The sequence below is a fragment of the Microcebus murinus genome, chromosome 20, assembly GCF_040939455.1.
Source record: "Microcebus murinus isolate Inina chromosome 20, M.murinus_Inina_mat1.0, whole genome shotgun sequence".
NCBI lineage: Eukaryota > Metazoa > Chordata > Mammalia > Primates > Cheirogaleidae > Microcebus > Microcebus murinus.
The window spans coordinates 29,974,113-29,998,840 of record NC_134123.1 but is presented as its reverse complement, the minus strand read 5'-3'; the positions used below and the strand labels follow the sequence as shown (position 1 = coordinate 29,998,840).

The 24,728-nt window shown below is 56.3% G+C and overlaps 1 protein-coding gene and 1 long non-coding RNA gene across 4 annotated transcripts in view; one reads left to right on the top strand and one right to left on the bottom strand.

The window, feature by feature from the left end:
* Nucleotides 1-20,022, bottom strand: part of CMIP (c-Maf inducing protein) — a 219,481-nt gene extending 199,459 nt beyond the window's left edge. Inside the window, exon 1 of the mRNA XM_075995812.1 lies at nucleotides 19,509-20,022. Coding sequence (XP_075851927.1) covers nucleotides 19,509-19,805 — 297 coding nt within the window. The 5' untranslated portion in view covers nucleotides 19,806-20,022. The remainder of the gene's footprint in view (nucleotides 1-19,508) is intronic.
* Nucleotides 19,495-24,385, top strand: LOC105861218 (uncharacterized). Of its 3 annotated transcripts, none has more exons than XR_012913711.1 (4): nucleotides 19,495-19,578; nucleotides 20,725-20,855; nucleotides 22,860-23,011; nucleotides 23,180-24,385. It is a non-coding gene; the product is annotated as an uncharacterized LOC105861218 (long non-coding RNA). The 3 variants fall into 3 exon arrangements; XR_012913710.1 differs by lacking the exon at nucleotides 19,495-19,578 and adding an exon at nucleotides 20,508-20,633; XR_012913712.1 differs by lacking the exon at nucleotides 19,495-19,578 and adding an exon at nucleotides 20,508-20,643.
* Nucleotides 24,386-24,728: the final 343 nt, after the last annotated feature.

The following is a 24,728-nucleotide window of genomic DNA, read 5'->3' as shown; positions in this document are numbered from 1 at the left end:
AAATGTTAACTATCATCTCTGGGAGTTACCATTCTAGGTGAATTTTATTTTCTTTTTCTGTTTATCTGTGTTATCTAATTATTCTACAATAAACCTGAGTTCTTTAACGGGGAGGGTGAACATCTTTAAAAAAAATAAATGTCCACTCCTAGGTATATATCCACAAGAACTGAAAACAGGGACTCTAACAAGTATTTGTACCAATGTTCGTAGCAGCATTACTCACAACAGCCAAGGCCGGGCGCGGTGGCTCACGCCTGTAATCCTAGCACTCTGGGAGGCTGAGGCGGGCGGATTGCTCAAGGTCAGGAGTTCGAAACCAGCCTGAACAAGAGCGAGACCCCGTCTCTACTATAAATAGAAAGAAACTAATTGGCCAACTAATATATATAGAAAAAATGAGCCGGGCATGGTGGTGCATGCCTGTAGTCCCAGCAACTCGGGAGGCTGAGGCAGGAGGATCGCTTGAGCCCAGAGTTTGAGGTTGCTGTGAGCTAGGCTGACGCCACGGCACTCACTCTAGCCTGGGCAACAAAGCGAGACCCTGTTTCAAAAAAAACAAAAAAACAAAAAACAGCCAAAAGTTTCATGTAAATAACCCACGTGTCCATGGACAGAAGAGTGGATAAATAAAATGTGGTCTATCCATACAATGGGATATCATTCAGCCTTAAAAAGGAAGGAAGTTCTGACACAGGCTACAACATGGGTGGAACTTGAAAACCTCATGCTAAGTGACATAAGCCAGACACAGAATGACACATACTGTACGAGTCCACTCGCAGAACAGCAGTTTCCAGGGGCTGGGAGGAGGGAAGAATGACTGTTTAATGGGTACACAGCATTTACACTCACAATGATAAAAAGGTTTGGAGTACAGATCATGGTGATGGTTACAACATTGTGGATGGATTTAATGCCACTGAATTATGCGCTTACGAATGGTTAAAATGACAACTATCGTGTTATATATAACAATTTAAAAATTTTTTTAAAAACTCAGAACACCAAATCCCAAAATAAATGAATGAATGTAAGAGACCCTCCCTCTTCCCTGATCAAGGTCTTCCCAATATGCACTACAGAGTAAAGTAAGAAAACAAGAAGCTGTGCGGGGGTAGGAATGGCGACTGGGGCGGTCTCTCCTCCTGGGCATCAGTTTCCCCAACTGTAAAATCAAAGCATCAGCCTAGGTGATCGATCTCAAAAGGCCCCACTGGACCAGATGTGGGCTCTGACCAGATGTGATCTTTCACCTCCTTAGTGTTGGAGATAATCTAGGGAGACGCTGGCAGGTATGTACCTCCCTCCCAGTCATGACCCGACCCCCAGGTAAGCAGGCCTGAGCACCTCCTACGAAGAGCGCGGGCTCAGCCTGGACACCTCTCTCAGTCTGCCCAAGCCACCTTCCCCTGGGAGCCTCTTTTTCTCCGTGTGAAATAGGGAGACTAGTGACAAAGCTCCCTTCCCTGCACCCCTTCTTCCTGTACACACTGGCCACAGCCCCCTCGGAAGGTCACAAAGGCGAGGTGAACAGAGCCCTAGCTTCACCCCAGAGCTGGCTGCCTGGAAAAAGCCACCTTGACCAGGTGACTAGGGGTAGAGGGTGCTGGAACAATCCAGAACGCCCCCAAGCTTGGCAAGGAGGCTGCTGGGCTGGAGAAATGGAGAATTCTCCAAGGTCCTCCTTGTGGTCCAACCAACACCCACTTCATTCTTCCTTACGTGGAATCTTAAAAGGGTGGAGACATAAAAGATACTCAGGCAGTCCCCCGAGCACATGAGGCAGGTGGCCTGGCCTGGGTTTGCACAGCAGCCCTCCAAGCTCCAGCCACGTGACCTTGGAGGCAAAGGGCCTCCTGGAGCCTGTCCCCGTCCTGTAACACTGGGATGCTACCCACCCACAGGGCTGCTGAGAGGATCAGACGACGTACACAGCTTCTGGCACGTAGTAGGTGCTCAAGAAACGGTGGAATCCACTATTCCACCCGGTCTAGCCCTGGGCCAGCCGTGTCCAGCCGGGCAGACAGCCGGCCTGAATCGCCCTACAAAACCCTCAGGGAGGAGAGGGCTCCGCGCGCACAGCACACTTTTAAAAACGAGTCTGAGAATAAAAACCACAACCGCCGTCCCGCCAAACTGCCAAACGTAGCGGGAGTAATGAAGCAAACTAAAGGGAAAGTTCAACTCCTTTTTTTGGCTTTAGAACACGCGAATGCAAAATTCAGTGGCAGAGAAATCACCCCAGCAAAATTCCACGTCTAAATTTGAAGCGGCCTCGTGGAACTAACTCACTCTGTCTCTTTCCTGTCATTTCAATAACGTCCCACTCCAGGGCGTGGCTGGAGATCTGCGCCAGCTTACGACGGAAGACCCAAAGGCAAGGAGGAAACTCATGGGTTGGGTCCCTAACCAGCTAGCAACCGAGGAAGACCCTTGGCCTCCTCTAACGGCGCCTGGCCGGCCTTGCTGACGCAGCGTCTTCAGCACCCGAGGGGGGGGGATCACACGCGCCGCCACCTCACAGAGGGGACTCAGCTCACTCGGGCCACATCTGCCACGCAGCCGCCGTAGGAAAGACTCAATAAAAACAGCCACCTGTCAGAGCCCACAGGATCCGCACCTCCCAATCCAAGGTGTTCACACGCAAACTCTGCCTTGGCCTACTTGGATACTCTGCATGCTTAGTATTCTTCAACCCTTGGCCGTCGAGGGTTTGTGGTCACTCTGTGCCTCTGCTTTACAGGCCAGGGAGGTGAGGCGGCCCAAGGTCACGCCATCGGGGGCTGGACGGAGCCTGGTTCCGGCGGGAGGGCCCCTGGACGCCACCGCCACGCACGCTCGGCGGTGCCCGCCGCCTTATCAGAGACTGAAGAACTGTTTCAAATCTTAAAATAAACATCCTAGGGGCAAGAAGCGCCAACCTTGAAACTCCAGACTAGGATAAAAGGAAAAATATTCCACCATAAGCAAGAAGACTAAACACAAGCTCGAGCAAGTACAGAAAAGGCTACGCTGACAAACCCCACCTCCCCAGCCAGAGGAGCAGGCTCCCAATAAAAGCCTGGATCCTTCTATTTATCGAAACAGGTTTTATCATTTACATGTCTATTTCCATGCAAAGTTCCAGTTCCTGCTGGTCACAGGCTGCTTACAGCCTGGGGGCGGGGTCTCGGTGAATCCCGAAGAACGCCCATATTGTAGGTGCTAAAAAACATACAGGTGCTCAATTTTACGAGCCTGCCATCTTACCATTTTGCCAGCAGAAGGATCCGTAGCTCTCAGCAAATTTTCAGAAGGAGTATGTCTCTCACCAAGGTCTAGACCCAGTGTCCTGGAACATCCACTCAGTAGGGAAGATTCTGTCATTTCTATTCTTTGTGACTGACAAACTGGTTCACTGACCAGCCATCCCGATGTAAGGATGCAAACAAGACCAGGAATGAAAGCAAAAATAAATCATGTCCCAAAGCAAGTCAGGTGACACATAAATGGGCCACAATTTAAGCGGATACGACATAAGAGAAGTTGAAAGATAATGATCACAACACGGTTGCACAGGTTTCCAAGAGAGAGAGGAAGGAACACTAGCCTCGCCTGTACAAGGGCAGCCAGCTCCGTGCAGCAGGGGCTGCGTCTACACAGCTCACTGCCCATACGACACCGAGAACAGTGCCCAGCACATACTAGACACCCAATAAACACCTGCTGAATGTCAGATAAAGATACCGTGTCACTGATTCTCATAATCCTAAAATATAGGGACTGTAATTTCCAGTTTCAAAGACGAGGCCCAAAGAAGGATGCAGTCTGCCCAATGTTACAACCAGTAAGAGGCAGAACTGGGATTTTAACCCAGACCCGTGCACTGCTATGCAAAACCCAGGTCCTTTCCTCTATACCACATTTCGCTTAAACATCAGACTTTTTTTTTGGTTTGAGAACATTACAGGGGTACAAACATTTTGGTTACATATAATGCCTCTGCCTCCCCCAAGCCAGGGCTACAAGCACGCCCTTCCCCCATCCGGTGCAATCCGCCTCCACTGGTTGTGAGTTCACCCACCTCCCGCCACCCGACCTGCACCCGATGAATATTACTACCATGTGAGCACCTTAGTGTTGACCAGTCACTTCCAATTTGATGGCGAGTACATGTGGTGCTTGGTTTTGAATTCTTGTGATACCTCACTTCGAAGGATGGGCTCAAGCTCTATCCTAAACATTAGACTTTTAACCCAAAGTCACCTCTTAAGAGCGAGCACCCTGGTATGGAGAAGGTGTCACATTCCTGGTGGCCCCTGAGGAACAGTTGACTACTCTATACAGTGGGAGGGGCTGGACCACGTCAGGAATGGCAAACAGGCTCCCTGCTGCACGTCAACAGGAATTGATTGGTAGTGGCTGTCTCTGGGCACACTGGGGAGACTGACCATGCCAGGATCGACTGGCAATGTCTGCCGTGGGTGAGGCAATGAGGGGTAGCAGCATGTGTCTGTATTTGCCATCCCAGGACTAGGTGACCTGCAGGTTCTCTTGCGACCTTGGCTGGCTTTGATTCCAATTATAAAAATTAAAAGGGGGGAAGGGGCAAATGGAAAAGGAAAAATAGACTAACATTTTCCAACACGGACCATTAGCTGAATTTGGCCAAGACACACCGGCTGCCCAGCCAGTCCTGCGTGCTCTGTGCACGCAGCCCTTCAACACAGGAGGAAGGGGCAACAGCAGACCCACCGCCCGCATGCCCGACAAGACACCCGATCCGTGCCAGCGGTTGCAAAACAGTGGCTTTGGTCTGGCTTGGCCCTGGTTGTAAAACACCTCATCGGTGAGCATGGAAACCTCGCAGCGAGCTCCACCTGGGTTCAAGCCTGGCTGGACCCGGCTGGATCTCTTGCCTTGGCAAATGACCTCACCTCTCTAAGCCTCAGTTTCCTTCAACCTAGAAAAACTTCACAGGACTGGCATCATGATGAAACACAAGAGCGCATCAAAGCTCTTAACAGCAAGCCCGTAATCAGTGGGCAAATAAAGGGCCACGATCATTGTTAACATCACTGTTTTTCTTCAAAGAGGCGACATTTTCAGAAAAGAGTCCAAGTGCAAGAGTGCACCTCTTCTTCTCGTGTTTAGCACGATGCCCATTGGGTTACCATGAACTCTAAAGGGAGGAGGCTCTGAAACAACTCCATTCTCCCCGAGCTCCTGGTGTACCAGCCAGGGTCCTGGGAGGAAACAGATGGCAGACACAAAATGGTGCAATTGGAGGGAATTTTAACAAAAGGACAATACACTAAGGTGTGGGCAGAGTATGGGGAAAGTGCAAGAGACGTTTTCCTACCTAGGATCCCAGTCTGCCTGGGACTGAGGGGCTTCCTGGGACACAGGACTCTTGGTGCAAAACCCTGGGGCAGTCCTGGGCAAGCCAGGACAGCTGGTCACCCCCTTTCTCTCCTCCGTGTGTTCCTACCCTTAAGCCCAACAGGACAGGGGAAGGCACAGCTACAGAAACCTGGGTAGAAGGGGCGACACGACAGGAGGCGTGGCTCAGAGATGCCGCCACCCATGGCAACCAGAAGGATGCAAGTCAGGGGAATAAATGTCCCCACTCACTCTCCTCCTGACATCACCCGCCACAGGCTCTGCACTAGCGGGACCCACCAGGAAGCCAGAGGGCCCAACGCCTGCTGGGACAGGGCAGCACAGAATGAGGGCGGGGTTCCAGGGCAACAAGGGGAAAGGATGTCCCAAGACAAAGGGAGATACACAGGACCCTGTGCTGACCCTGCGGTGGCCAGGGGAGCCAGACCTCGCCTCTCAGAAGGCTCCACAGGGGGCTGCATCCAACAGGAAGGCAAGGACCTGCCTCCCCCGCTGCAGGGGACACTGGGACGTGGGCAAAGGGCTGGACTCAGAGTTCCAGAAGCTGTCTCCGTTCATGGGCCTGGTCTTCAGCCCTCCAAAGTGGGCTGAGCAGGGCTGGGAGGAGGCAGGGTAAACCAAGTCACCTCCTGATGGTGTAAGCAAGGCTGAGACGACACAGCGAGCTGTCCCCAAAGAAAGGGGCTGCTTCCGGGGCTCTGTCTAAAGCAGGCGCCCTGGTCATCGCAGGCCTAAGCGGGGGATCAAAGGCAGAAAGCCCACTCAGGGTGGAGGTCCCTAAAATAGCTGCAAGCACTTCCCCCGGGTATGCTGAGGCGAGGCCACCAGCCAGACGCAGTGCATGTGTCAGGGGCAATATCGTTTAGAAAATAAAAGCGACTTTCAATTCTGTTTTTAAATCATATTTCCCGAGATCAAAATCTTATTTCCCAAGTACTGCTGCTGAAAGCTGAGGGGAAAACCACCAATAACGTCTTAATTCTCCCGACGGAGGGTTTCCCTTTCACTCAGGCTGGGGACTTGGTGGCTGGTGTTAGGACAGGGGCTGGGGACCCATTCCCGACTGCGGTGCCTGGGGTCACAGCAAAGGGTCACGGGCACACCCTAGAGGAGCTGCCCTTCACTCTTAGGAATAAACAGGTGGGCGAACCTAACACGGGCAGAGTGGCAGGCACAATAATGACGGTGTCCACGGTGGTGGCAGCAGCCAACGTGTCCACGCACTTGCCACGCACTTGCCACTCCCAGGACAACCTGGGAGGGGGGCTACTGGTGTCCTCTCCTCCTCGCTTCCAGAGGAGGACACTGAGAGCTAGATCACATCCCTGATGAAATGGCCATGCATGAAATGTCTGGTTTCAAAAGAAACGGGCCAGGACTCTTCACGGCCTTGCTCAAGGAGTGTCCCCTTTTAGGGAAGGACTGACCTGGGCACGCAGGGTCTTTAACACTTCCGGCTCCTCCCAAGACATAGCAGGGAGACTGTGTTCAGGTTCCTAAGTGGAGACAGAGCAGACCCCTTCAAGGCTGCTCAGGTTGGCTGGGCAGGGTGGGCCCACACAGGAGCCCCCAGCTGGGAGTCGGGGGGCTGAGGTCAGCTCGCCTGGCCATGCCCCCTACGAGGGCTGTGTGGGCCCAGAAGGCACCCTGCTTACCGCTGGGGACATCAGAAGAGCCCCCAGACTACTCGTCTTTGCAATGCTCCCTGGCCCCAAGACCCCCTACCTCTTCACCAAAACTGGTGGCAGGACCCACACACAACTCCAGAACCTTCCTTTTTAGTATCTTTTCCAATGATGGGGCTTATTTAGCCCCAAAAAGCAGAGGGCTCAGTGCAGGGCCTCGGGTGGGGCTTGGGTCAAGCAGATACAAGGCCATTTCAGAAGCACCACGTAGTAGGTTCCCCACCCCAGCCCCTCCCTATCCTCTCCGCTCCCCAACCCCCCAAAGCACCTGCTTCCACTGAGACAGGAAGACAGGATGCAAGGAACAGGTTTCAAACTCATTCTCCTTACACCCAAACTTTCTAATGCTAATCTTCCGCTCTCTCTTCTTTATTGGCATGATGCAATTCCCCTTTTCAACAACCCAGATCTCTGAAGTCCTGAGTCATCAGGGTAAAGGCAGGGACAGTGGGGGAGGGGTCAGCTGGGAGGGATCAAAGGTGGGGGAGCTTGCTAACACCCCAGCCAGGCGGGATTTCCTTCTGGGGACCTGGGGCGCCTCGGCCCACCAGCTATTGGCTCCTCACGGTGCCAACATGGGCTGGGGCCCCTGTGGCCCCCACACAGTCCCTCACAGCCCCTCTGGGCCAGTTCTGGAGAGACAAGGTGACTGCAGGGCAGGGCAGGGCGGGGCGGCAGCCCAGGCAGCCTGTACCCGCCCCAGAAACCCGGACCTCACGGGGCGGGAGTGACAATTAAACGAAGAACACAGTGGTCCTCAGCCAGGGCGACGTGGCCCCCTGGGAACATGGGACAATGTCTTCTTTTTACACGGTGTGGGTTGTCACAACTGTCGGGGGGAAATGTCCCAGCATCTGGTGAGCCGAGGCCTGCCAGGATAAGACCCGGTCCTGCTCCCTGTGCGCACGTGTGTCATATGTTAACATGGGTGATTTCCGGGTGGTGGGATTCTGGGAGAATGTCTTTCCTTCTTTATTTTTTATAAGATCACTATCATCCCTGCGTGATCGTTTTAGTTCTGTTTCTGCAAGTGGGAGGCGACTCGCTGAGCCGGATGGGCAAAGGCTGCCCTGGGCCGAGGCTGGGTTAGGGCAGCGCTGCAGGGGGGCCGGTCTTGGCTCCAACCGGGGAAGGTGGCCCTGGAAGGCCAAGGGGGCGGGGCTGGGGGACCTGCGCTCCAGGCAGAAAGGAGAGGTGCGTGCCAAAGCTCTGTGGCGTGGGAGAGCTGGGCCAGACTGCAGGCAGGGCGGGCGGCCACTGCGAGGTGGACTTTGAACTCCACGCTCGCTGCGGCCAAGTTGTCACGGCCAGGTCCATCAGAGCGGCCCCTCCGGGTCAGGCCATCTTGGGAGAGGAAGCTGAGGCCCGAGAGCTGCGCTGACAACCTGGGGACTAACGGGCAGATGACACGGGTCTGCAGGAAGATGCCACACTACAGGCTGCTGGGCCCCGGGAAGCTCCCGGATGGGGCCCACTCCACGCAGGGTGGGTCCCTCCGTCCTGCCCACATGCTTGCTTTTCTACAAGGCCCTCCTCTCAACACGGAACCATCTGGCCACCTGGGCCTTTCTGACACTCTGCTCTGAGCCCTAAAACCTTGCTCTCTGGCCACACGCAGTGATACTCTGGAGCCAGACAGCCAGGGTTCAAATGCTGGCTCCACCATTACAAGCTGAGTAAGTGGTGACCTCGCCTCTCTGAGCCTCAGTTTGTTCATCTGTAAAATGGGGACAGTGACAGCACCACTTCACAAGGGCATCACAAAGATCAAACGACAGCTCACCTACATGAAGGGCTCAGAGCAGCGCCATGTGAGTGTGAGCTGTTGTCACTGCTGCTGGCTGGTGATTCAGCCCTTGCTGCCGGGGCTCCTGCGCTCAAACCCCACCAAGGACACATCGTGACTCTGGAGCCAGGCCGCCTGGGTCCCCGTGGTGTAAGCTCAAACCGTCAGGGTCTCAGCTTCCCTCCCACCTCCTCACGGGGCTGACGCGAGGATTAAGCGCACAACGTGTCTAAGGGAGTCGAGATGGTTGCAGAATGACCACTATTGTCCCGCAGCCACCCCCACCCCATCTTACACCGCACATATCTGGCTCTGGGCTCTGGCTGGCCCTGCTGGGACCCCAAGCCCGGGAGCACAAGCCAGCTGGACAGGTCACACTCCTTCATTTTCCCACCCCTGAAGCAAGCCTCAGTCACAGGGTTGTGAAACCAGAGCAACAGACAGAAGTCAGCATGTCACTGTTCCCGTTTCGAATGGGGCGGTCCCCGTGAGCCCACTGCACTTCCGCCACTGCAGACACAAAGCAGAGCACCACTCCTGCGTCATCTAGAAAGGGCCAGCCATCCTCCCGGCCTAGGCTGCAGCCCAATGGGACCACCTTCCCGAGAGCCCAGGGAGGGGCTGGCCTCCAGGCAGGGAAGGTTCCAGAAGGGGAGCCCTGTGAGCCAAAGCTCGCAGTAGAGGCCTCAGGCCTGCGACTCAGAGAGCGCCCGAGGCAGAGAGCCCGCCAGGACCTCACCAGGCCAGCCCAGCAGCCTGGCACTCTGTCACTCGTCACGGGCTGTGGAGGTGGGCCAGGAACCCTGGGGCCGGTGTCCACACCGAGCTGGCTGCACGCACCATGTGCTGGGCAACGTGCTGGGGACACTGTGCGCACAATATGCACTCTCCTTCGCTCAGGAGGAAGAGCACCCTGGAGGAAGGCAGCAGTGCGACACACCATCACAGGCAGGGCCAGAGGCACACGGGGTTACAGGGAAGGGACGGTACAGATCATAGTGTGTGTGTTGTCCTCCCCTTTCAACAGGACGGACCTCCCAACCAGGCAGGTTGTTCATTCATTCATGCAAAGAACGTCTGTTGAGAGGCACTGCCTCAGTTTCCTCATCTGTAAAATGGAGAGAGGAACAGCACCTCACTGGGTTACATGGATCACTGGAACAACCCGCCTAGCGCAGCGCCTGGCAAAAGGAAACGCTGATCACACGTGAGTGGCCGCTGCATGGTCACTACTGTGACTAACTGCCTGGCCCTGGTGACTCAGAGATCCCTGTACTCCTGAAGCTTCCACTCAGTGGCATCCCGGGCTCCCGGCTGGCCGGCCAGTCCTCAGTCCCTCTGCGTTGGAAACCACCTTCCGCCTGAACCATCCCCGTGCTCTGGGAATGCGACATTCATCACTCTGCTCTAGGAGGAAACCTGACCTCCGTCTTCATGGTGCCCACCTCTCAGAACGTGCCCCACTGCTCTGGCCTGTCCCTTTGCCCACTGTGGCCTCTACCCATCCCCCCACCCCACATCCATCAGTCTCAATCCCATCTCTGTCCATCCAGAACGATCTCTCCTACGGAGAAGTCCTTCCTGAAACCACCCATCCTGTGACCGCTTCCATTCCTCCCTCCAAACAGCAGGACAGCACACAAACCTCTCTAAGGATGTGTGCTTTGCTCTACAGTGTATAACTGAATTAATACTACACGTCCATGCCACTGCAACCCTTTGGGAAGGAGGAAACGGTGTGACTTCTCAAGCGCAGCGCCTGGGAGCGTTCACTCTGCACACGCGGTATCCGGTATTCAATTTATACACCTAGCACCTGACGCTGGCCCTCTGCAAATAAATACTGGACATTCGCTTTCTAACAGCGTTCCCTGAACCTACTTGACAACTCACCGAGGAATTTCTGCCAAACCTTGGCAAACCCTAAACGGCTAAGCCCACTTATTTCCAACTAAGACGCTTGTGCAGGAGGCTGCAATGATTTTACGTGTATCCAACAGGTGCACGCACACTGAGGGACACACACACAAGCATGGGGTCGGACCTGGCTTTGACTCTCAACTCTTCCTCCTCCCAATTCTCCTCATCTGAGGCTCTATTACAGCATCTCTAAAATGGGAATAACAGTAATAAGCCCACAGGATTGTCATGAAAATTAAATGAGCACTGTGCCCACGCACAGTAGGTATACAGTAAATGTGCTCGTGATCAGGAAGGTGTGGGTCTGCCTCTTACAACAGATTTGCTTCTCCTACTTTACCCCCCACCAGTGAAGACTGCAAGCTTTGCCGACCCGCCACCAACCTTGAGCCCAGGCACTGGAGACCTCGTCATCTGCATTTCTTTCCAGGGAGGCAGTTCTCCTCTTTGTGCCTTGGGGGTCTCAAGGCCCACTGCTGTGTCCCAAGGAGCCTGGGGGCCTTGGGGTGGGGGCAGTCATCATCACTTCCAGGACCTCCTCTTCCTCCTGGACACACATCTACAGCACATTTCCCAGCCCCCTGAGCTGCAGCCCACCGATCTGGCCAGACCTGCAAACCGCTCATCTGTGGGGCTCACTCTCTTTCCCCGTCCCCCCAAATGGAGGACCCGGAGGATGGCAGCACCATGACACAGACGAAGGCACCCAGGCACCCAGCTGATCAAGTGAGGCAGAGCCCTCTGGAGACCACACTGGACCGTGGTGTGAGCAAGAACTGAGCTGCACGAAGCCACCTAGACGTGGAGCTGCTTGTCACAGCGGCCTGTCCCCCTGGCTAACACACAAGCCCTTCCGCACCCACGGTTCCACTTCCCCACCGCGTCTTACACCGGCACGCACGACGGACTCAGCCCAGCCAGACAGAGCCAGAACGGCTTGCAGGGAAGCCGGGCCTGGTCTACACGGACTGTGTGCTCTGACTTCCAGCTCCACCGGACCTCTCAGGAGCCCAGGCCTGGCCCAGGATGCCAAAGCAGCCAGCGGGAGTTCTGGTGTCAGCCCCCCTCTCCGGATGACCACACCTGAGCTGGACCCAGCCAGCCCCGCCCACGGGAAGCCTGCTTCCCCGTCTGATTCCTCCACTGCCACCCACGCAGGCACTGCAGAATGCAGATCGGCTGCTCCCCTCCAAAGACGGCCCAGCCAGCCTCATCAGTTCAGTGGCTTTCTCCATCCTATTACGTCTGATGATGGCTTCGAAGCAGCAGAGCCACGAGCACAGGGCAGTGTGGAAGGCAGAGTCTGGGTCTGCATCCCAGACGGGCTGCTGAGTCATCCGTAAGGGTCTCTGGGCAACACGCTTCCCCTCACCCTGTGCCCACCAGCAAAGCCAGAGGTGAGTTAGATGATTAGAGTATGTTCTAGATCCTAGGATCCTTGGAACCTAGTTATGGACAAAGGGAGCTAGTTTTTAAAGTTTTGCTGGGCTTCATAATTTTAAGAGTCTCTTAAAGTACTGCTACAAAGCTATTCTTCGTTATTCATTGGGAGGGAGCCAGGTTTCAAAGAAAAGAAAGAAAAAACATACAACAAAAGCACTGGAACGGAAGCTTTATGGGGCAAGGCGCTACCTGTGTGCCCGGCACTCAGCATAGTCTAGGTGCTCACACATTTTTTTAATAGATGCTCACAGCACCTGGCAAGCAGGGGAAAGAAACTGGCAATCATGGAGCACTTACAGTACCAGCCACTTTGCTGGGCCACGTCACATGTAAGTAGGATCCAGCCTCAGGGTCTTTGCACTTGCTGTTCCCTCTGCCTGGAGTGCTCTTCCCCCAGCGTCACCTTACCCAGCTTTTTTTTTTTTTTTAAAGAGACAGGGTCTGGCAATGTTGCCCCAGCTGCTCTTGAATTCCTAGCCTTCAGCGATTTTCCCTCCTCAGCCTCCCGAGTGGCTGGGATTACAGACTCAAGCCACTGAGCCTGACTCTCCCTGTCACGGATTTTACATTTACTTGCTCAGTTGTTTTTGTCTGTCGCTCACTCCACCCACACAGGCTCCACCAGGGCAGGGTCTCGGTTCCCAGGCGTCGCCTGGGCGACACCTATCTGTTGAACAAAGGCCCGAAACGAGCGGCCATGCCTTACCTCACTCCCCCGCGCACCCCAAACATCAGGACACACGCTCCGCACGTGGCAGGGGGCCGGAAATGGCTCCTGAAGACTGAAGACGATCTCGGCACCAGAAACGTTTTCTCTGGCGGCCCCTCTGCCTCACACGCTCAGCGACACCTCCCCCACGTGCTCGCGTCTCATCACCCTCACCCAGGGCTCTGCGGTGTAAGCGAAGCTTCCTTTCAGAATGCACTCAGCCTCGATGAGCGCCTGCTGAATACACCGGGTGACTCATGACCACAGCCCAGGCACAAGGAAGAGAAATTTTCACTTCCTCTTTCTCCACCATGGGGCTGGAGGGGGGGCCTGGCTCCCACCTGGGGAAAGCAGGAAGTCTGGGATAAAAACCACACCATCGCCATCGGGCGGAGCTGCTCAGACCCTGTCCTGGGGGGCGAGGGCAGTGTGTCCCTGCCAGAGGCCCCTGTTCACCTGCGGACATTCAGACCCTCCGAGGGGGTTCCTTGCTCGGTGACATTTAGCCAGACCGAAGTGTGACTCCACGCACCCATGACTCCAGGCAACACTGCCCTTCCCCCTTCGAAGACAGGGTCAGCTCTCCCTCCCAAAGAGGGAAAACATCCAGATTATCAAATAAAAGCAACTCTGCCGAATAAAAATAGAAAGCGTCTTGTTTGAAATAGCAAAAAATCGGGCTTAACCTAAATGCCCATCAATAGGGGACAGCCTGCTCCTATTACTACGGTACGCCTCTCCCAGGGAACAGCACGCAGCAGTGAGGAAGAGCAAGGCAGCTGCACGTGCACAGATCTAGAATGATCTCCAGAATATCCCGGCGAGCGAACAACAGCGCAGAGCAGTGTGTAAACGTCTGGAATGGCCAGCGGGACACACAGAAGCCGTAGCAGCGCGAGCCGCCGTGGGGGCGTATGGTAAAAAAGAAACCTTATTTTTCATTGTGTGCCTTGTCGTACTATTGGAATTTATTTGGTGCGTGCATGACTATTTTAATTCGCCCCCCCCCAAAAAAAAACGTTGCTTTTTTTAAAAAAGAAAGTAGACTGTGCCCCCTGAGGAATTTTTCTTAAACTGCTGGCAACAATGTCATTGCCTTCATATGTACGACATCTGCTAAACACTCCTGACTTTCCCAAATGCACTGTTCATCTCTGGAGACTCTCTGCTGGAGACCGCCCATCTTTAAATAGCAATAATCTCTCCCATTTGTACAGAATTTCACGAAGCTCTACCAGGGCAATTAGGAAAACAGGAATTGGAATGCTGGTCACTTGTTCCACCCCTACTATGTGCTACTGGCTGTCCTTAGTAGGTGCTTATTGATTATCGCCAATCCTGGAAGCAACTCTATACTTGAGGTGCCCTGTGGATGGGGAATAAACCAGGACCAGTGGGGGCCGGCAAAGGCACACAGCTAGGGAGCTGCACCCTCTGAACCCAGTGCCACGAGACGGCGAAGTGCAAGTCTGTTCTGGCCCACAGCGGGGACGCCTACACCTGGCCGCCTCCCTTGATCTCATTTATTCCTTCAAGATAAGGCCTAACTCCACCATCTCCAATGTCCATTCCGCAGAACACCAACCGGGTACCCTTAGGACAAGTCAGCCCTGGCTGGCCCAGGGGAGAGGCTGGCTGGCCTGCCACCCCAAGGCCAGCAGGGAGGTGCCCTGAGACAGGTCTGTCTTCAGGACACTGCTGTCACCAGCTTCCCCTTGAGCCCTGCCCAGAACGTTGTCCCCAAAATGCCCCCTCCCACTGCTGGGTGAGGTGCACAGGAGCTGGTGGGGCCGGCACGCAAGCCACCTGCAGGCCAAGGCTCGGAGGAGAGCACGGCCACATGCAGTGAGACCCCTTCTCCCTGCACCAGCACATCGCCAGGCCAAGAAGGACATCTCAGATGGCACCACCAAAACTTCCTCCTTGGCCGGGCGGGGTGCCTCACGCCTGTCATCCTAGCACTCTGGGAGGCCGAGGCGGGTGGATGGCTCAAGGTCAGGAGTTCAAGACCAGCGTGAGCAACAGCGAGACCCCGTCTCTACTAAAAATGGAAAGAAATTAATTGGCCAACTAAAAATATATAGAAAAAATGAGCCGGGCATGGTGGCGCATGCCTGTAGTCCCAGGTAACTGTGAGGCTGAGGCAGGAGGATCACTTGAGCCCAGGAGTTTGAGGTTGCTGTGAGCTAGGCTGATCCCACCGCACTCTAGCCCAGGCAACAGAGTGAGACTCTGTATCAAAAAAAAAAAAAAAAACTTCCTCCTTAAAATGCACTTACTTATTACAGCCAAAGGAAGACGGACCATGTGTGCTGTTTACTGAGAATTTTGACTTTTTCTCCTCTCCTGTCTCCACCCGTCCCCCATCTCCAGTCAGACAAGTTGTCTAGGAAATAAATGATATACTCCAAAATCTTTCTATGACAATTGGCATGCAAAGCAAAGAAGATCTGTGTTTACTAACTGCCACAAAACACATCAAATAAATCAAAGGCGGGAAGGATGGGCCACTGGGGAGGGGTGTATGTGACAGAAATGAAAAAACAATTAACACGCGTGCGCAGGCACACCGATGAGCTCCCAGGGGGTTTGTGACTACCCTGGGGGACGCGGATCTCAATTCTCCGGTAGAAACCAACCATCGGGATGTGCAACTCTCAGCTCGGCGCGTGCCGCACAGTAGGTGCTCAGTAAGCATTTGCTAAGCACAGTCAAGTTCAGGTGATGGCTGCCACCACCCCCCCACCAAGAAAACACGAGGCTAAAGAAACCGATGAGAATTAAGGCGGCTTCTCTTTTCCCACCCGTGACGACAAGATGCCCGGCAACATTTCAATCACGCAGCAGAGTGGTGAAAATTCTGAAACGAGCCATTGATGAATTACGGCTTGAGAATAAAAAACCTGCTGTCACCTGGGCCCCGACCCCTGCCTGGTAAATGAAGAAAGGACTCTTCTGACCGGACCCACCAATCTAAAATACCACGCGCTGCATTTTTTTAAAAGTAAGATGAAATAAAAGGTAAGTGGCTTATTTGTACTCCTTTGGTGCAAGGGAAACAAAGCCTACAGACAAAGCCCTCTGCCAGCAGACAAACATGTCTAGCAGGTGATCAAATTCAACCCGGGGACGGAAACAGCAAAATGGATTCTGGTCTTGCTGAACCCAGCTGCCTGGGCAGAACCTCCGGGTGTAGACACAACCGACACCAGGGTCAACAGCGGCGGAGAGCCGGGGAGGCCACGGACCGGGAAGCCTGGATGTGAAAGGGGAATGAGGCGCCACAGCCTGACCAGCTGGGCCCTTCCTCGGAAAGGTGCGGTCCGGGTCCCCCAGGCAGGGGCCCACGCCTCCCCACGTCCCCTCCCACATTAGCCGGGTCACTGTCGCCTGTGTGCTTCCTCCTTTGTCTACCAGCATTCCGGATCCAAAGTTTCCAAGTACAGGGGCATCAAACCGGCCGCTGCCACAAGCCATGTCAGGCACGCGGTTGGCTCGGCAAGGATTTAATCAGCAACCGGCCCAGGAGAGGACGGCAGGGCAAGCCCCGACCTGATCCCGCGGAAGGCAAAGTCGGCTCTGCGGGCTACGACAACCTGCAGGGGTGTCAGGTCCCTGGACCCCAGGCTGAGTCCACAGCATCGGGCCCCTCTGTGGATCTCTCTAGCAGAGAACCAAGAGAGGTCCAGGCTAAGGGGTGTACCCAGTTGAAACCACCTGCCAGGTGGGAGTGGGGGGGCCCCCAGTATGCTTGCAACCCCGCCTGATGCAGCCGTGGTCCTGCAAACCTGGTCTTAATTTCTTAGAATTCGGTTAACTGGATCAGTGTAGACAGTTCCAAAGACGGTCTGGACAAAAAAAGATTATTGGCTTTGTTTATTGGTTTAAATGCAGATCAATCACTCTGTGTCTTATTCTTGAAGCCCATACAATTACCCAGCTATTCACTAGATGGTCCTGAGTTGGTCTGTGTAGACAGCTTAAAATATGGAAGGTGCGCATTTCACTGCATGATAGGATTCCACCCTGTATGAAACATACTTGCTACATGGCAGCTCAAGGCTGGGCCAGGGGCTACAACAAAGCCACAGGGCTGCAAAGGGTTTCTGTTGTAGAGAACTGCCCTCCAATTCACCTTTGTTTCGTCTGGGCTAATATTTCTCAATACAGTGCTTGGGCCGCACTATAAAATGCAGACAGGTTACATAACGCCCAGGCCTCAGGGAAACCCCACAGGGGCTCCTTTGCTTCCCCGAGAGCCTGGACACCAACCAGGTGTCTCATGGTGGGACAAGGTCCCTGGTGGCAGTCCCAGCCCCACCGCTGCCCTGGAGGCCACTGTTCCAGCCAGGCCCGCCTGGAGCTGCCCGCCTCCGCTCACAGGCCCTGGCAGGGAGAGCCCTGCCCCCTCTGGACCCCCCAACGGGGGGAGCACAAACCTTCGGGACACCCGCTGCCTGCCGGGCATGGTGACGAAAGGCAGTAGAGAGGGAATTATGCCAGCCCATTGGACGCTTCCTCGTAGTTCCTCCTTCCACGTTTCCCAACGCCATGGACAACCCTCGGTCCCAGTACTGGAAATCACAGGTGCTCTCCAGAGAGGCCCAAGCTACCGAAGGTGCCACCTCCGATGGCCACGGTGGCCACGGGGCCTGAGGCTGCTCAAGTATTCCTTCCCCTTCCCTCCTCCTCAGACATGCCTATAAACAACGAGAGGCAAGATGGGGGCCTCAGTCTCCAGAGCTGGCTTCCCCCAAACCAAGGACATGGGCAGCAGGGGACTCATCCTGGCAACTCCCGAGGGTTGGGGGGGGGGCTCGGCCTGTCCTTCATGGCAGGTCACTGTCCCTCCCAACCCTTCTCCCTCCCCAATTCCCCTTCATGTTGGGACATGGAAGAACAACAATGAAGCCCAATAAAGTGCCCCTGAGCTGACGATCGTGAAGCCAGACCTGGGGGCTCCAGAGCCCAGGCAGGGAGGTGCCCAGGTCACCAGCCCCCCCCCCCCCAAACACTCTGTGCTGGCCAATTTTCCGAGGCTCGCTCCCCCTCCATCAACCGAAAAGCTGAATGCTGAGGCCCCTGGCCGGGACGGGTTTAAGAACATGCAGCAGCCTGACACCGGGGCTGGGCGTCCTCCCGGCACCCAGCAATCCCTCCCCGAGAAAGGAGGCTTTGCAGACATTGCACCAACCTGCCCACAGGAAGGAGAAAATAAATAGGTGCTCTAAGCATGTCGGACCCCAAATTCAGAATAAAAGTCCTCGTGTGTACTCCTCTGGGGTGGAGGCCGGGGGCCTGATTCAAAGAGTAGGACTCTTCGGCTAACTTTTCCCCCCTCCCCATTCCTTGGAGCATGTGTCATGGCCTGTGACACACCGCCAAGGGAGCACGGATGCTGGGGAAATGTCTACACACGCTACACGTTTGTGACATGCCATGTAAGCGACACCCTGTTTCCTGGCTGCGTTTTCTTGGCACAGGTGTGGGCAGGCATTGGGTTCTGCCCCCCTCCCACTGTGCTTAGTAAACAGGATCGCGGCGGCCCCAGGGGGGCCCTGTCCGTTCTGGGGAGGGCGGGCCACCTCTCCAAAGAGGATGGGACCCCCACAGCAAGGCTCAGGCCCAAGCCACCGGCGGCCACGGCATTTGAAACTGTCCTTGTTTCAAAACACAAAGCATCCTGTTCAGGCTCCTACCCGCCACCCCCACCCCCCACCACCACTGCTGTCTTTCTCCACGTATGAAGGAGGCCACCATTTGCAGATTTCATTTCAGAAACAGATCAATTTCTCCTCTCCATCTCATCCGGCTGACCCAGCCCTAGCCATATATTTCAAAACAATAACAACCACCAAATAAAACCTCCGGCAGCAAAACACACGTACATACACACACCCCACAGACAATGCGCGACCCGGGGCTCCACAACCGGGGGAACCCGACCCCCCTCGGGCTGGAGCTATTCCAGGCCCACGGCCCCCTCCCCCTCCACTTCCACCTCCCAATGTGCAAATGAGATTTTCAGAAAGGGAAGCACCCAGTTTCGCCTGCCAGCCCCAGGAAGGAAAAAGAATAAAGGACGGGGAAAGCTAAGAAAGGAACCAGCTTCTGGAAATTCTTGGGGCTTGGGGGTTTTGAGGTTTTGATTTTCTTTTTTTTTTTTTAATTTTTGGGTCGTGTTTTGTTTTCTCCTCCAGCTCAGACCCAGATGGGCCACCGGCTTCCAGAGAGGGAACCCCCACCACGATGAGGGCCCGGCCCGGGGCCGATCCCACGGCCCCCCGCCACCAGAAACCCGAGAGGGCTCGGGCGCACAAGGTCCCCAGACACCCAGCCCGGGGTGGGCCACACGTCCCCGGCGTTCGGAGGGTCCCTCCCGAGCCCCGCCGGCTGGCGTGGGCTTCAGATGCCCAAAGCCAGCCCCGGGAGCAGGCCAGGAGCGGGGCGCCCCGGCTCTCCGCGTGCCCCGCACCCCCACGCCGCACAGGCCCCGGGCCCCAGGTGCGGCGCCGAGGGGCGGCCGGGGCGCAGCCCGGGCCGAGGGGCGCGCGGGGGCGCAGCCGGCAGAGCGACTCACCGTGGCGGACGCCAGGCTGTTGTCGGCCAGCGTTAGGTGGTGCGGCTCCCAGCGCCTCAGGAATTTCGAGGTGAGGATCTTGCTGAGAAAGGTCCGCGGGTGCCGGATGACACAGACCTGAATGTCGCCCTCCTGCAGCAGCTTGTACCTCATCCCGTTGCACAGCAGGAGGGCCCGGCGGCAGGGCACGGCGCCCATCTTCGTGCCCTCGGGCGCCGACACGTCGCCCCCCAGCAGCGGCTTGGTCTCCTCGAGCTGCCGGGGGTCGCCGCCGCCCGCGCTGCTGGTCAGATCCATGGCCGCGCCGCGGCGGGGGGCGGGGAGCGGGGGCTGCGCGGGGCTTCTGGGGCGGCGGGGCCCCCGGATCCGGCGGCCCGCACCCCCCCACCCCCCGGGAAGGTGGGGGGGCGTGGGGCTGGCGGCGCCCGCAGAGGAGGGGGCGCTGCCCGCGGGGGCGGCGCGCGGCGGGCTCGGCCGGCCTGGGCGCTTCCTGCGGGGCTCCCGCTTCCTCCTAGCTCGTCGGGTGCATGCTCGCGGCGCGGGACGGCGGGCGGGGGCGGGCCGGCGGGCGCGGGCGGGGCGGGCGGGCGCCCCGGCGGGGCGGGGGCGGCGGCGGCGGGCGCGGGCGTGTCTCGGGGCCCCGCGCCGCCCGCCGCGCGTGTGGACGGTGCGAGCGGCTGCGCGTCGGCCGGCGAGTGTGCGGCGGGCGGGGGCCGCGGGGGCCGGCGCGGCCGAGCGACGGCAGGAGCGGCGGGGCGCCCGCGCGATTGGTCCCCGCGGGGTCATGTGCCCGCCCCTCTGACGTCAATGGCGGCAACGGCGGCGGCCGCCGCGGTTTCGGCCTCTCGCGGGCGGAGTCCGCGCGCCGGGCGGGGACTGGGGGAGGCGCGGCCCGACGGGAGGGGCGCCGGAGGGGGCTGGGCGGGCGAGCCCCGGCAGGCCCCGGGCCGCCGCGCCCGGCGGGGGAGGGGCAGGGGGCGCGGGGCGGGCCGCGACGTCACGCCGGCCGCGCCCCCGCCGGTGCCCAGGCGGGTGCAGAGCCGGGCGGCCCGCGGGCCGGGGCGACCGCCGCCCCGACGGCCCACGCCGGACTCGGAGGGGAGGCAGGGCGCCACGACGGCCCAGGTGCGGCCAGGTGGCAGCTGGGGGCCCGGGCTGGGCGGGGGTGGGGCGGGGGCTGGACCACTTGACCTCTGACACCTCCTCCCTGGCCCAGGCTGCCCGCCAGGCTGGCCAGAGGGGGCCGCAGGACAGCGGTTTCCTTGGCCTGGGGGTGCTCACACCTCCTGGAGAGAGCCCCCGTCCTTCCTTCCGTCCCTGGAGACAGAGCCTCTTCTAGGAACCCAGGTAACAGCCACCCCTCCTCTACCTCAGACCTGGTTATGCGTCTCTGGGTGAGCCGGGAGAGGATGGTACTGGAAGGGCCTTTGTGGGATGAACCAGAGTCACAGACTCCAGCCTGGAAGCAGAACATGCCCTTTCTGCATCACAAGCTGCTCCTAAGGCCACCCAGCAAACGGCCAGCTCCTCCGCCAGGCTTTCTTACTACCTCCGTTCCATCCCACAGCTAATAACGTTAAAACCCCAGATTTTTGCCTTTGTGTTAAGTGAAGGTGCCTCTGTCGTGAACACGTGAACGTGTGCAGCGTGTGTTGAATTGCATCGTGACTGCCGCAGAGTGTCCACTGCGTCCTTGCGCTGGGAATTGTTCACACCCCTCCCTGTCTCCCAAAAGCAAACAGCATGGCGATGCTCCCCCCGGGACCCTCTTCCCGGAACCTGGCCAGGGCTGGGGGCAGGCGGGAGAGGGGGGGGAGGCAGGTCCCAGCCTGCATCCTGCACCAAATACAGGGGGGACATCGAGCCTGCCCAGGAGCCGGGCAAAAGGGGGTGGGGGAAGCACAGTTAGGTTACAGAATCAGGAATTCTTTGACTCCCCACAATTTATTGGCGTTCCCTTCACGCTCTGAACTTCAGCAGCCTCGAGAAAAATCATCAAGCTAGAAGGAGCGAACCTGAGAGATGTGAGTGTGCAGGATGGTTGTGGCCAAGAAACCCCCAGTGCATGAATGGGTGGAATTAGGTCGTTTGTTCAGGTGGTTATTGAGCTCCTGCTGTATGCCAGTTGCAGGCCAGGCACTGGTATTAATAGCAGTTAATTGCTATAATAGCCACGGTGGGCTGAGATTTCCTCTGTGCTAAGAATTTTGCGTCAACACATCATTTTCTTCTCACAGCAACCCCATGACATGGGTACTGTCCCCATCCACTCTCAGAGATGAGGACACAAAGAGCTTAAATGACTTCCCCGGGCTCACTTAGCTAACTAGCCCAGGTTTCTCCAGAGCTCATGACTCAAGCACAAACCATGGAGCTCAGAGTCCAGGACAATGTAAAAACAGAATGACCATGCTGTGCTTGGGAACAGGAGATGCCTAACCCAGCAGGGCGGGTGACACGAGTGTACATGTCCCAACTCCAAGAGGAATCAGTTAAAGAAGGCTCTAGGAAGAGGGAATGGCCCATACAAAGGCAAAGAGATGGGAGGAAGCTCACCCTGTCCAGGAAACTGCACTCATTTGCCACGGCATGCAAGGTGCCTAGGGTGATGGGGCAGAGGCCTGGAAGGTGAGCAGGAAGTGCCCTGAAATGCAGACCCAGGGACCAGAGCAGTGGGGACATGTAAGAGAGTGGCTTGTACATGGCATCTTTGAAAATCTGCACAGTAACATGAATGAGGGGTGCAACGAAATAGCCCAGAGGCAGGGATGCCAGTGAGGGGGCTGCCGTGCCACCCAGAAGGGAGGCAGTGGTTGCCAGTGAAGTCACCGAGGTGGCCTAGTGGCAGCTGCTGTCCACTTCGGGGACATCCATGGACCCTCCTCTGTCCATTCAGGGTGCAAAGCTCCAGTAGAAGGAGGAGATTTAGCAGGATGCAAAGGATCCCCGATTTCTTCCAGGACCGTCCCAGGCATCCTGGGTACTGCCTGGTGCAGGGGCTGTTTTGCAAACATTAGTAGCAAAGTCATGATGACAACCACCAGCACCCATAAGGCCACATTCTGTGCTGAGACCTCTACATATTTGTTTGCATTTATTCCTCCCCACCAACCCAGAGGTAGGAATTATTATCAAGTTGAGGGGCAGGCAGCTATCCTGCCTGCTGTCCAGCCAAGATTTGAACCTGACATTCTGTTTGACCTCAAATCCCATATGTTTACCACTCGTGTAGGGATCTGGGGAGACATTACAACTATCTTCCTTTGTAGCATTGTCTTGAGCAGACACTTAGGGAGAAAATGTTGAATTCAAGGGATGTCATCTTTAAATAATAACATTTCTTGATTTTAGTTTGAAATCAGTGAGCTGGAGCCCCCTAGACACTAGCAGCGCTAGCTCAGTGTCTGCACACAGCCGGGCTCAGCAGATGTGCAGTGACCGATCATCAAACTCGCATACTCCCTGTGCTTAGGAAAGTGCCAGCCACAAGATGGATTGGGCTGGTAAGTGGGGACGGGACGAGATGGGATGGCATTAGTACTCAGTCTGTGATGGTCAAGTCCCCAGCCTTCTAGACTGGAAGTCAGGTCACTCACAGCAGAGTCCCCCACCTCCTGCTAGCCCAGGTTCCTGACCCGGAAATGAATCTGAATCCCACTGTCATATTCCAGCAGAAGCCCATCGATGGCACTGCCCACCCTCCTTGGGAGCCACCAGCCCACTGAGTTTCTGTGGCTGGCCTGTGTTACCCAGTTGTCCCTCAATGCCACGGGACTCCAGACCCTCCAAAGCACGGGCCAGGCTCCTGACAGTCTACCCTTCCCATATTGAACTCGGGAGGTGTACAGAGCAACAGGAAGTGCACGGCAATTCACGGAGCCTTCACCCGCCTCGGGCTCCTACAGGCCTGTTCACCAAGCAAAGTCCAGCTCACCAGAGAAAGCTGTCATTTTCTGAATTCTTTGCTGGCAATGCCTGCTCGTTTGAGCCAGCTCTGGCTTGTCACCTGCGATTCAGGAGCGTACTGGGCGCCCAACCCTAGGCCGTGCTGGCGGAGGACTTACTGTGTACCAAGCTCTGTGCCAGGAGCTGGGACACCATCGTGCACAGGGGGGTCAACTGCCTGCATGTGCTCATGGTCTCAGCTCCTGGTTCTCCGAATTTTCCCCTGGAATGGACTCAGAAGGGAGAGACACCCCTGCCACCCGGGCTGCCGATGAGGGAATCTCACAAGGTGGCACAGTCCCCAGTGGGGAGGAGAGTACCAGCCCAATGGCCAGCCCAGGAGGGGTCTAGCTGAGCCCACGTCCAGGAGCCACACCTGCAGGCGGATGCCCCCCCCCCAAGCTTGGTCTCCGGTGGAGACCTGCCAGCCCATGCACAGCGCCCTCCTTGCGTCCCCCCAACCCATGCAATGGTGCTCGAACCCCAACACACGGTACCCTCCAAGCGGACAGGGTTCCTTCCGGTTTTGCCCGTCCCCGTAGGCAGCGGTGTGCTGGTAAGTGTTCGACAGTCAGCCTGCCGAGAAAAAGGAAAGCCCTGATTTATAGCACTTGACAATTTTCCTGGTGTAAATACAACCCCTGTGGCTGACTGCAAGCTACCAACATGTGTCACTGCACGTGGAGTTAGGAAGATGTGTCCCCCACCGTAAAATTCCCACCACACAGAGAGACAGCAGGCTGGGGCCAGATTCAGCCCGTGGACTGCAGATTCAGCCTGAAATATTTACTGTCTGGCCCTCTTACAGAAAAAGTCTGGCGACCCCTGCAACACACATAAATAACTCCAAGAACAGAGATACTGGCGACGCGTAGTGACATAATTAGGAAGTGACGAGTTTTTATGACCTTTTTAAAAAATATAATTTATTTCATTGTAACTTTATATAACTTGATCTTTTCTTAATGGCTGTTTGACAACCAGCTTGCAAAAATTTCTGAAAAATTAGCAATCAGCTGTCATGAGCGACGACAGGTCAGCCACAGCGCACCACGGCTGGTCTCTCTGGGGTCTGGCCCCAAGTCCGTGCACGATGGTTGTCTTTCGAATGGTTGGATCTAACTGCAATGCTAGCGTTCTAACCCCTGAGCTACACTGCCCTGCTCCATTCATTCATTCATTCATTCATTCATTCATTCATTCGATTCCATTAAACACCTGTTTATTAGCCCCTACTTGAATGCCAGGGGCTTTGTTGGGTACTACAGATCCAAC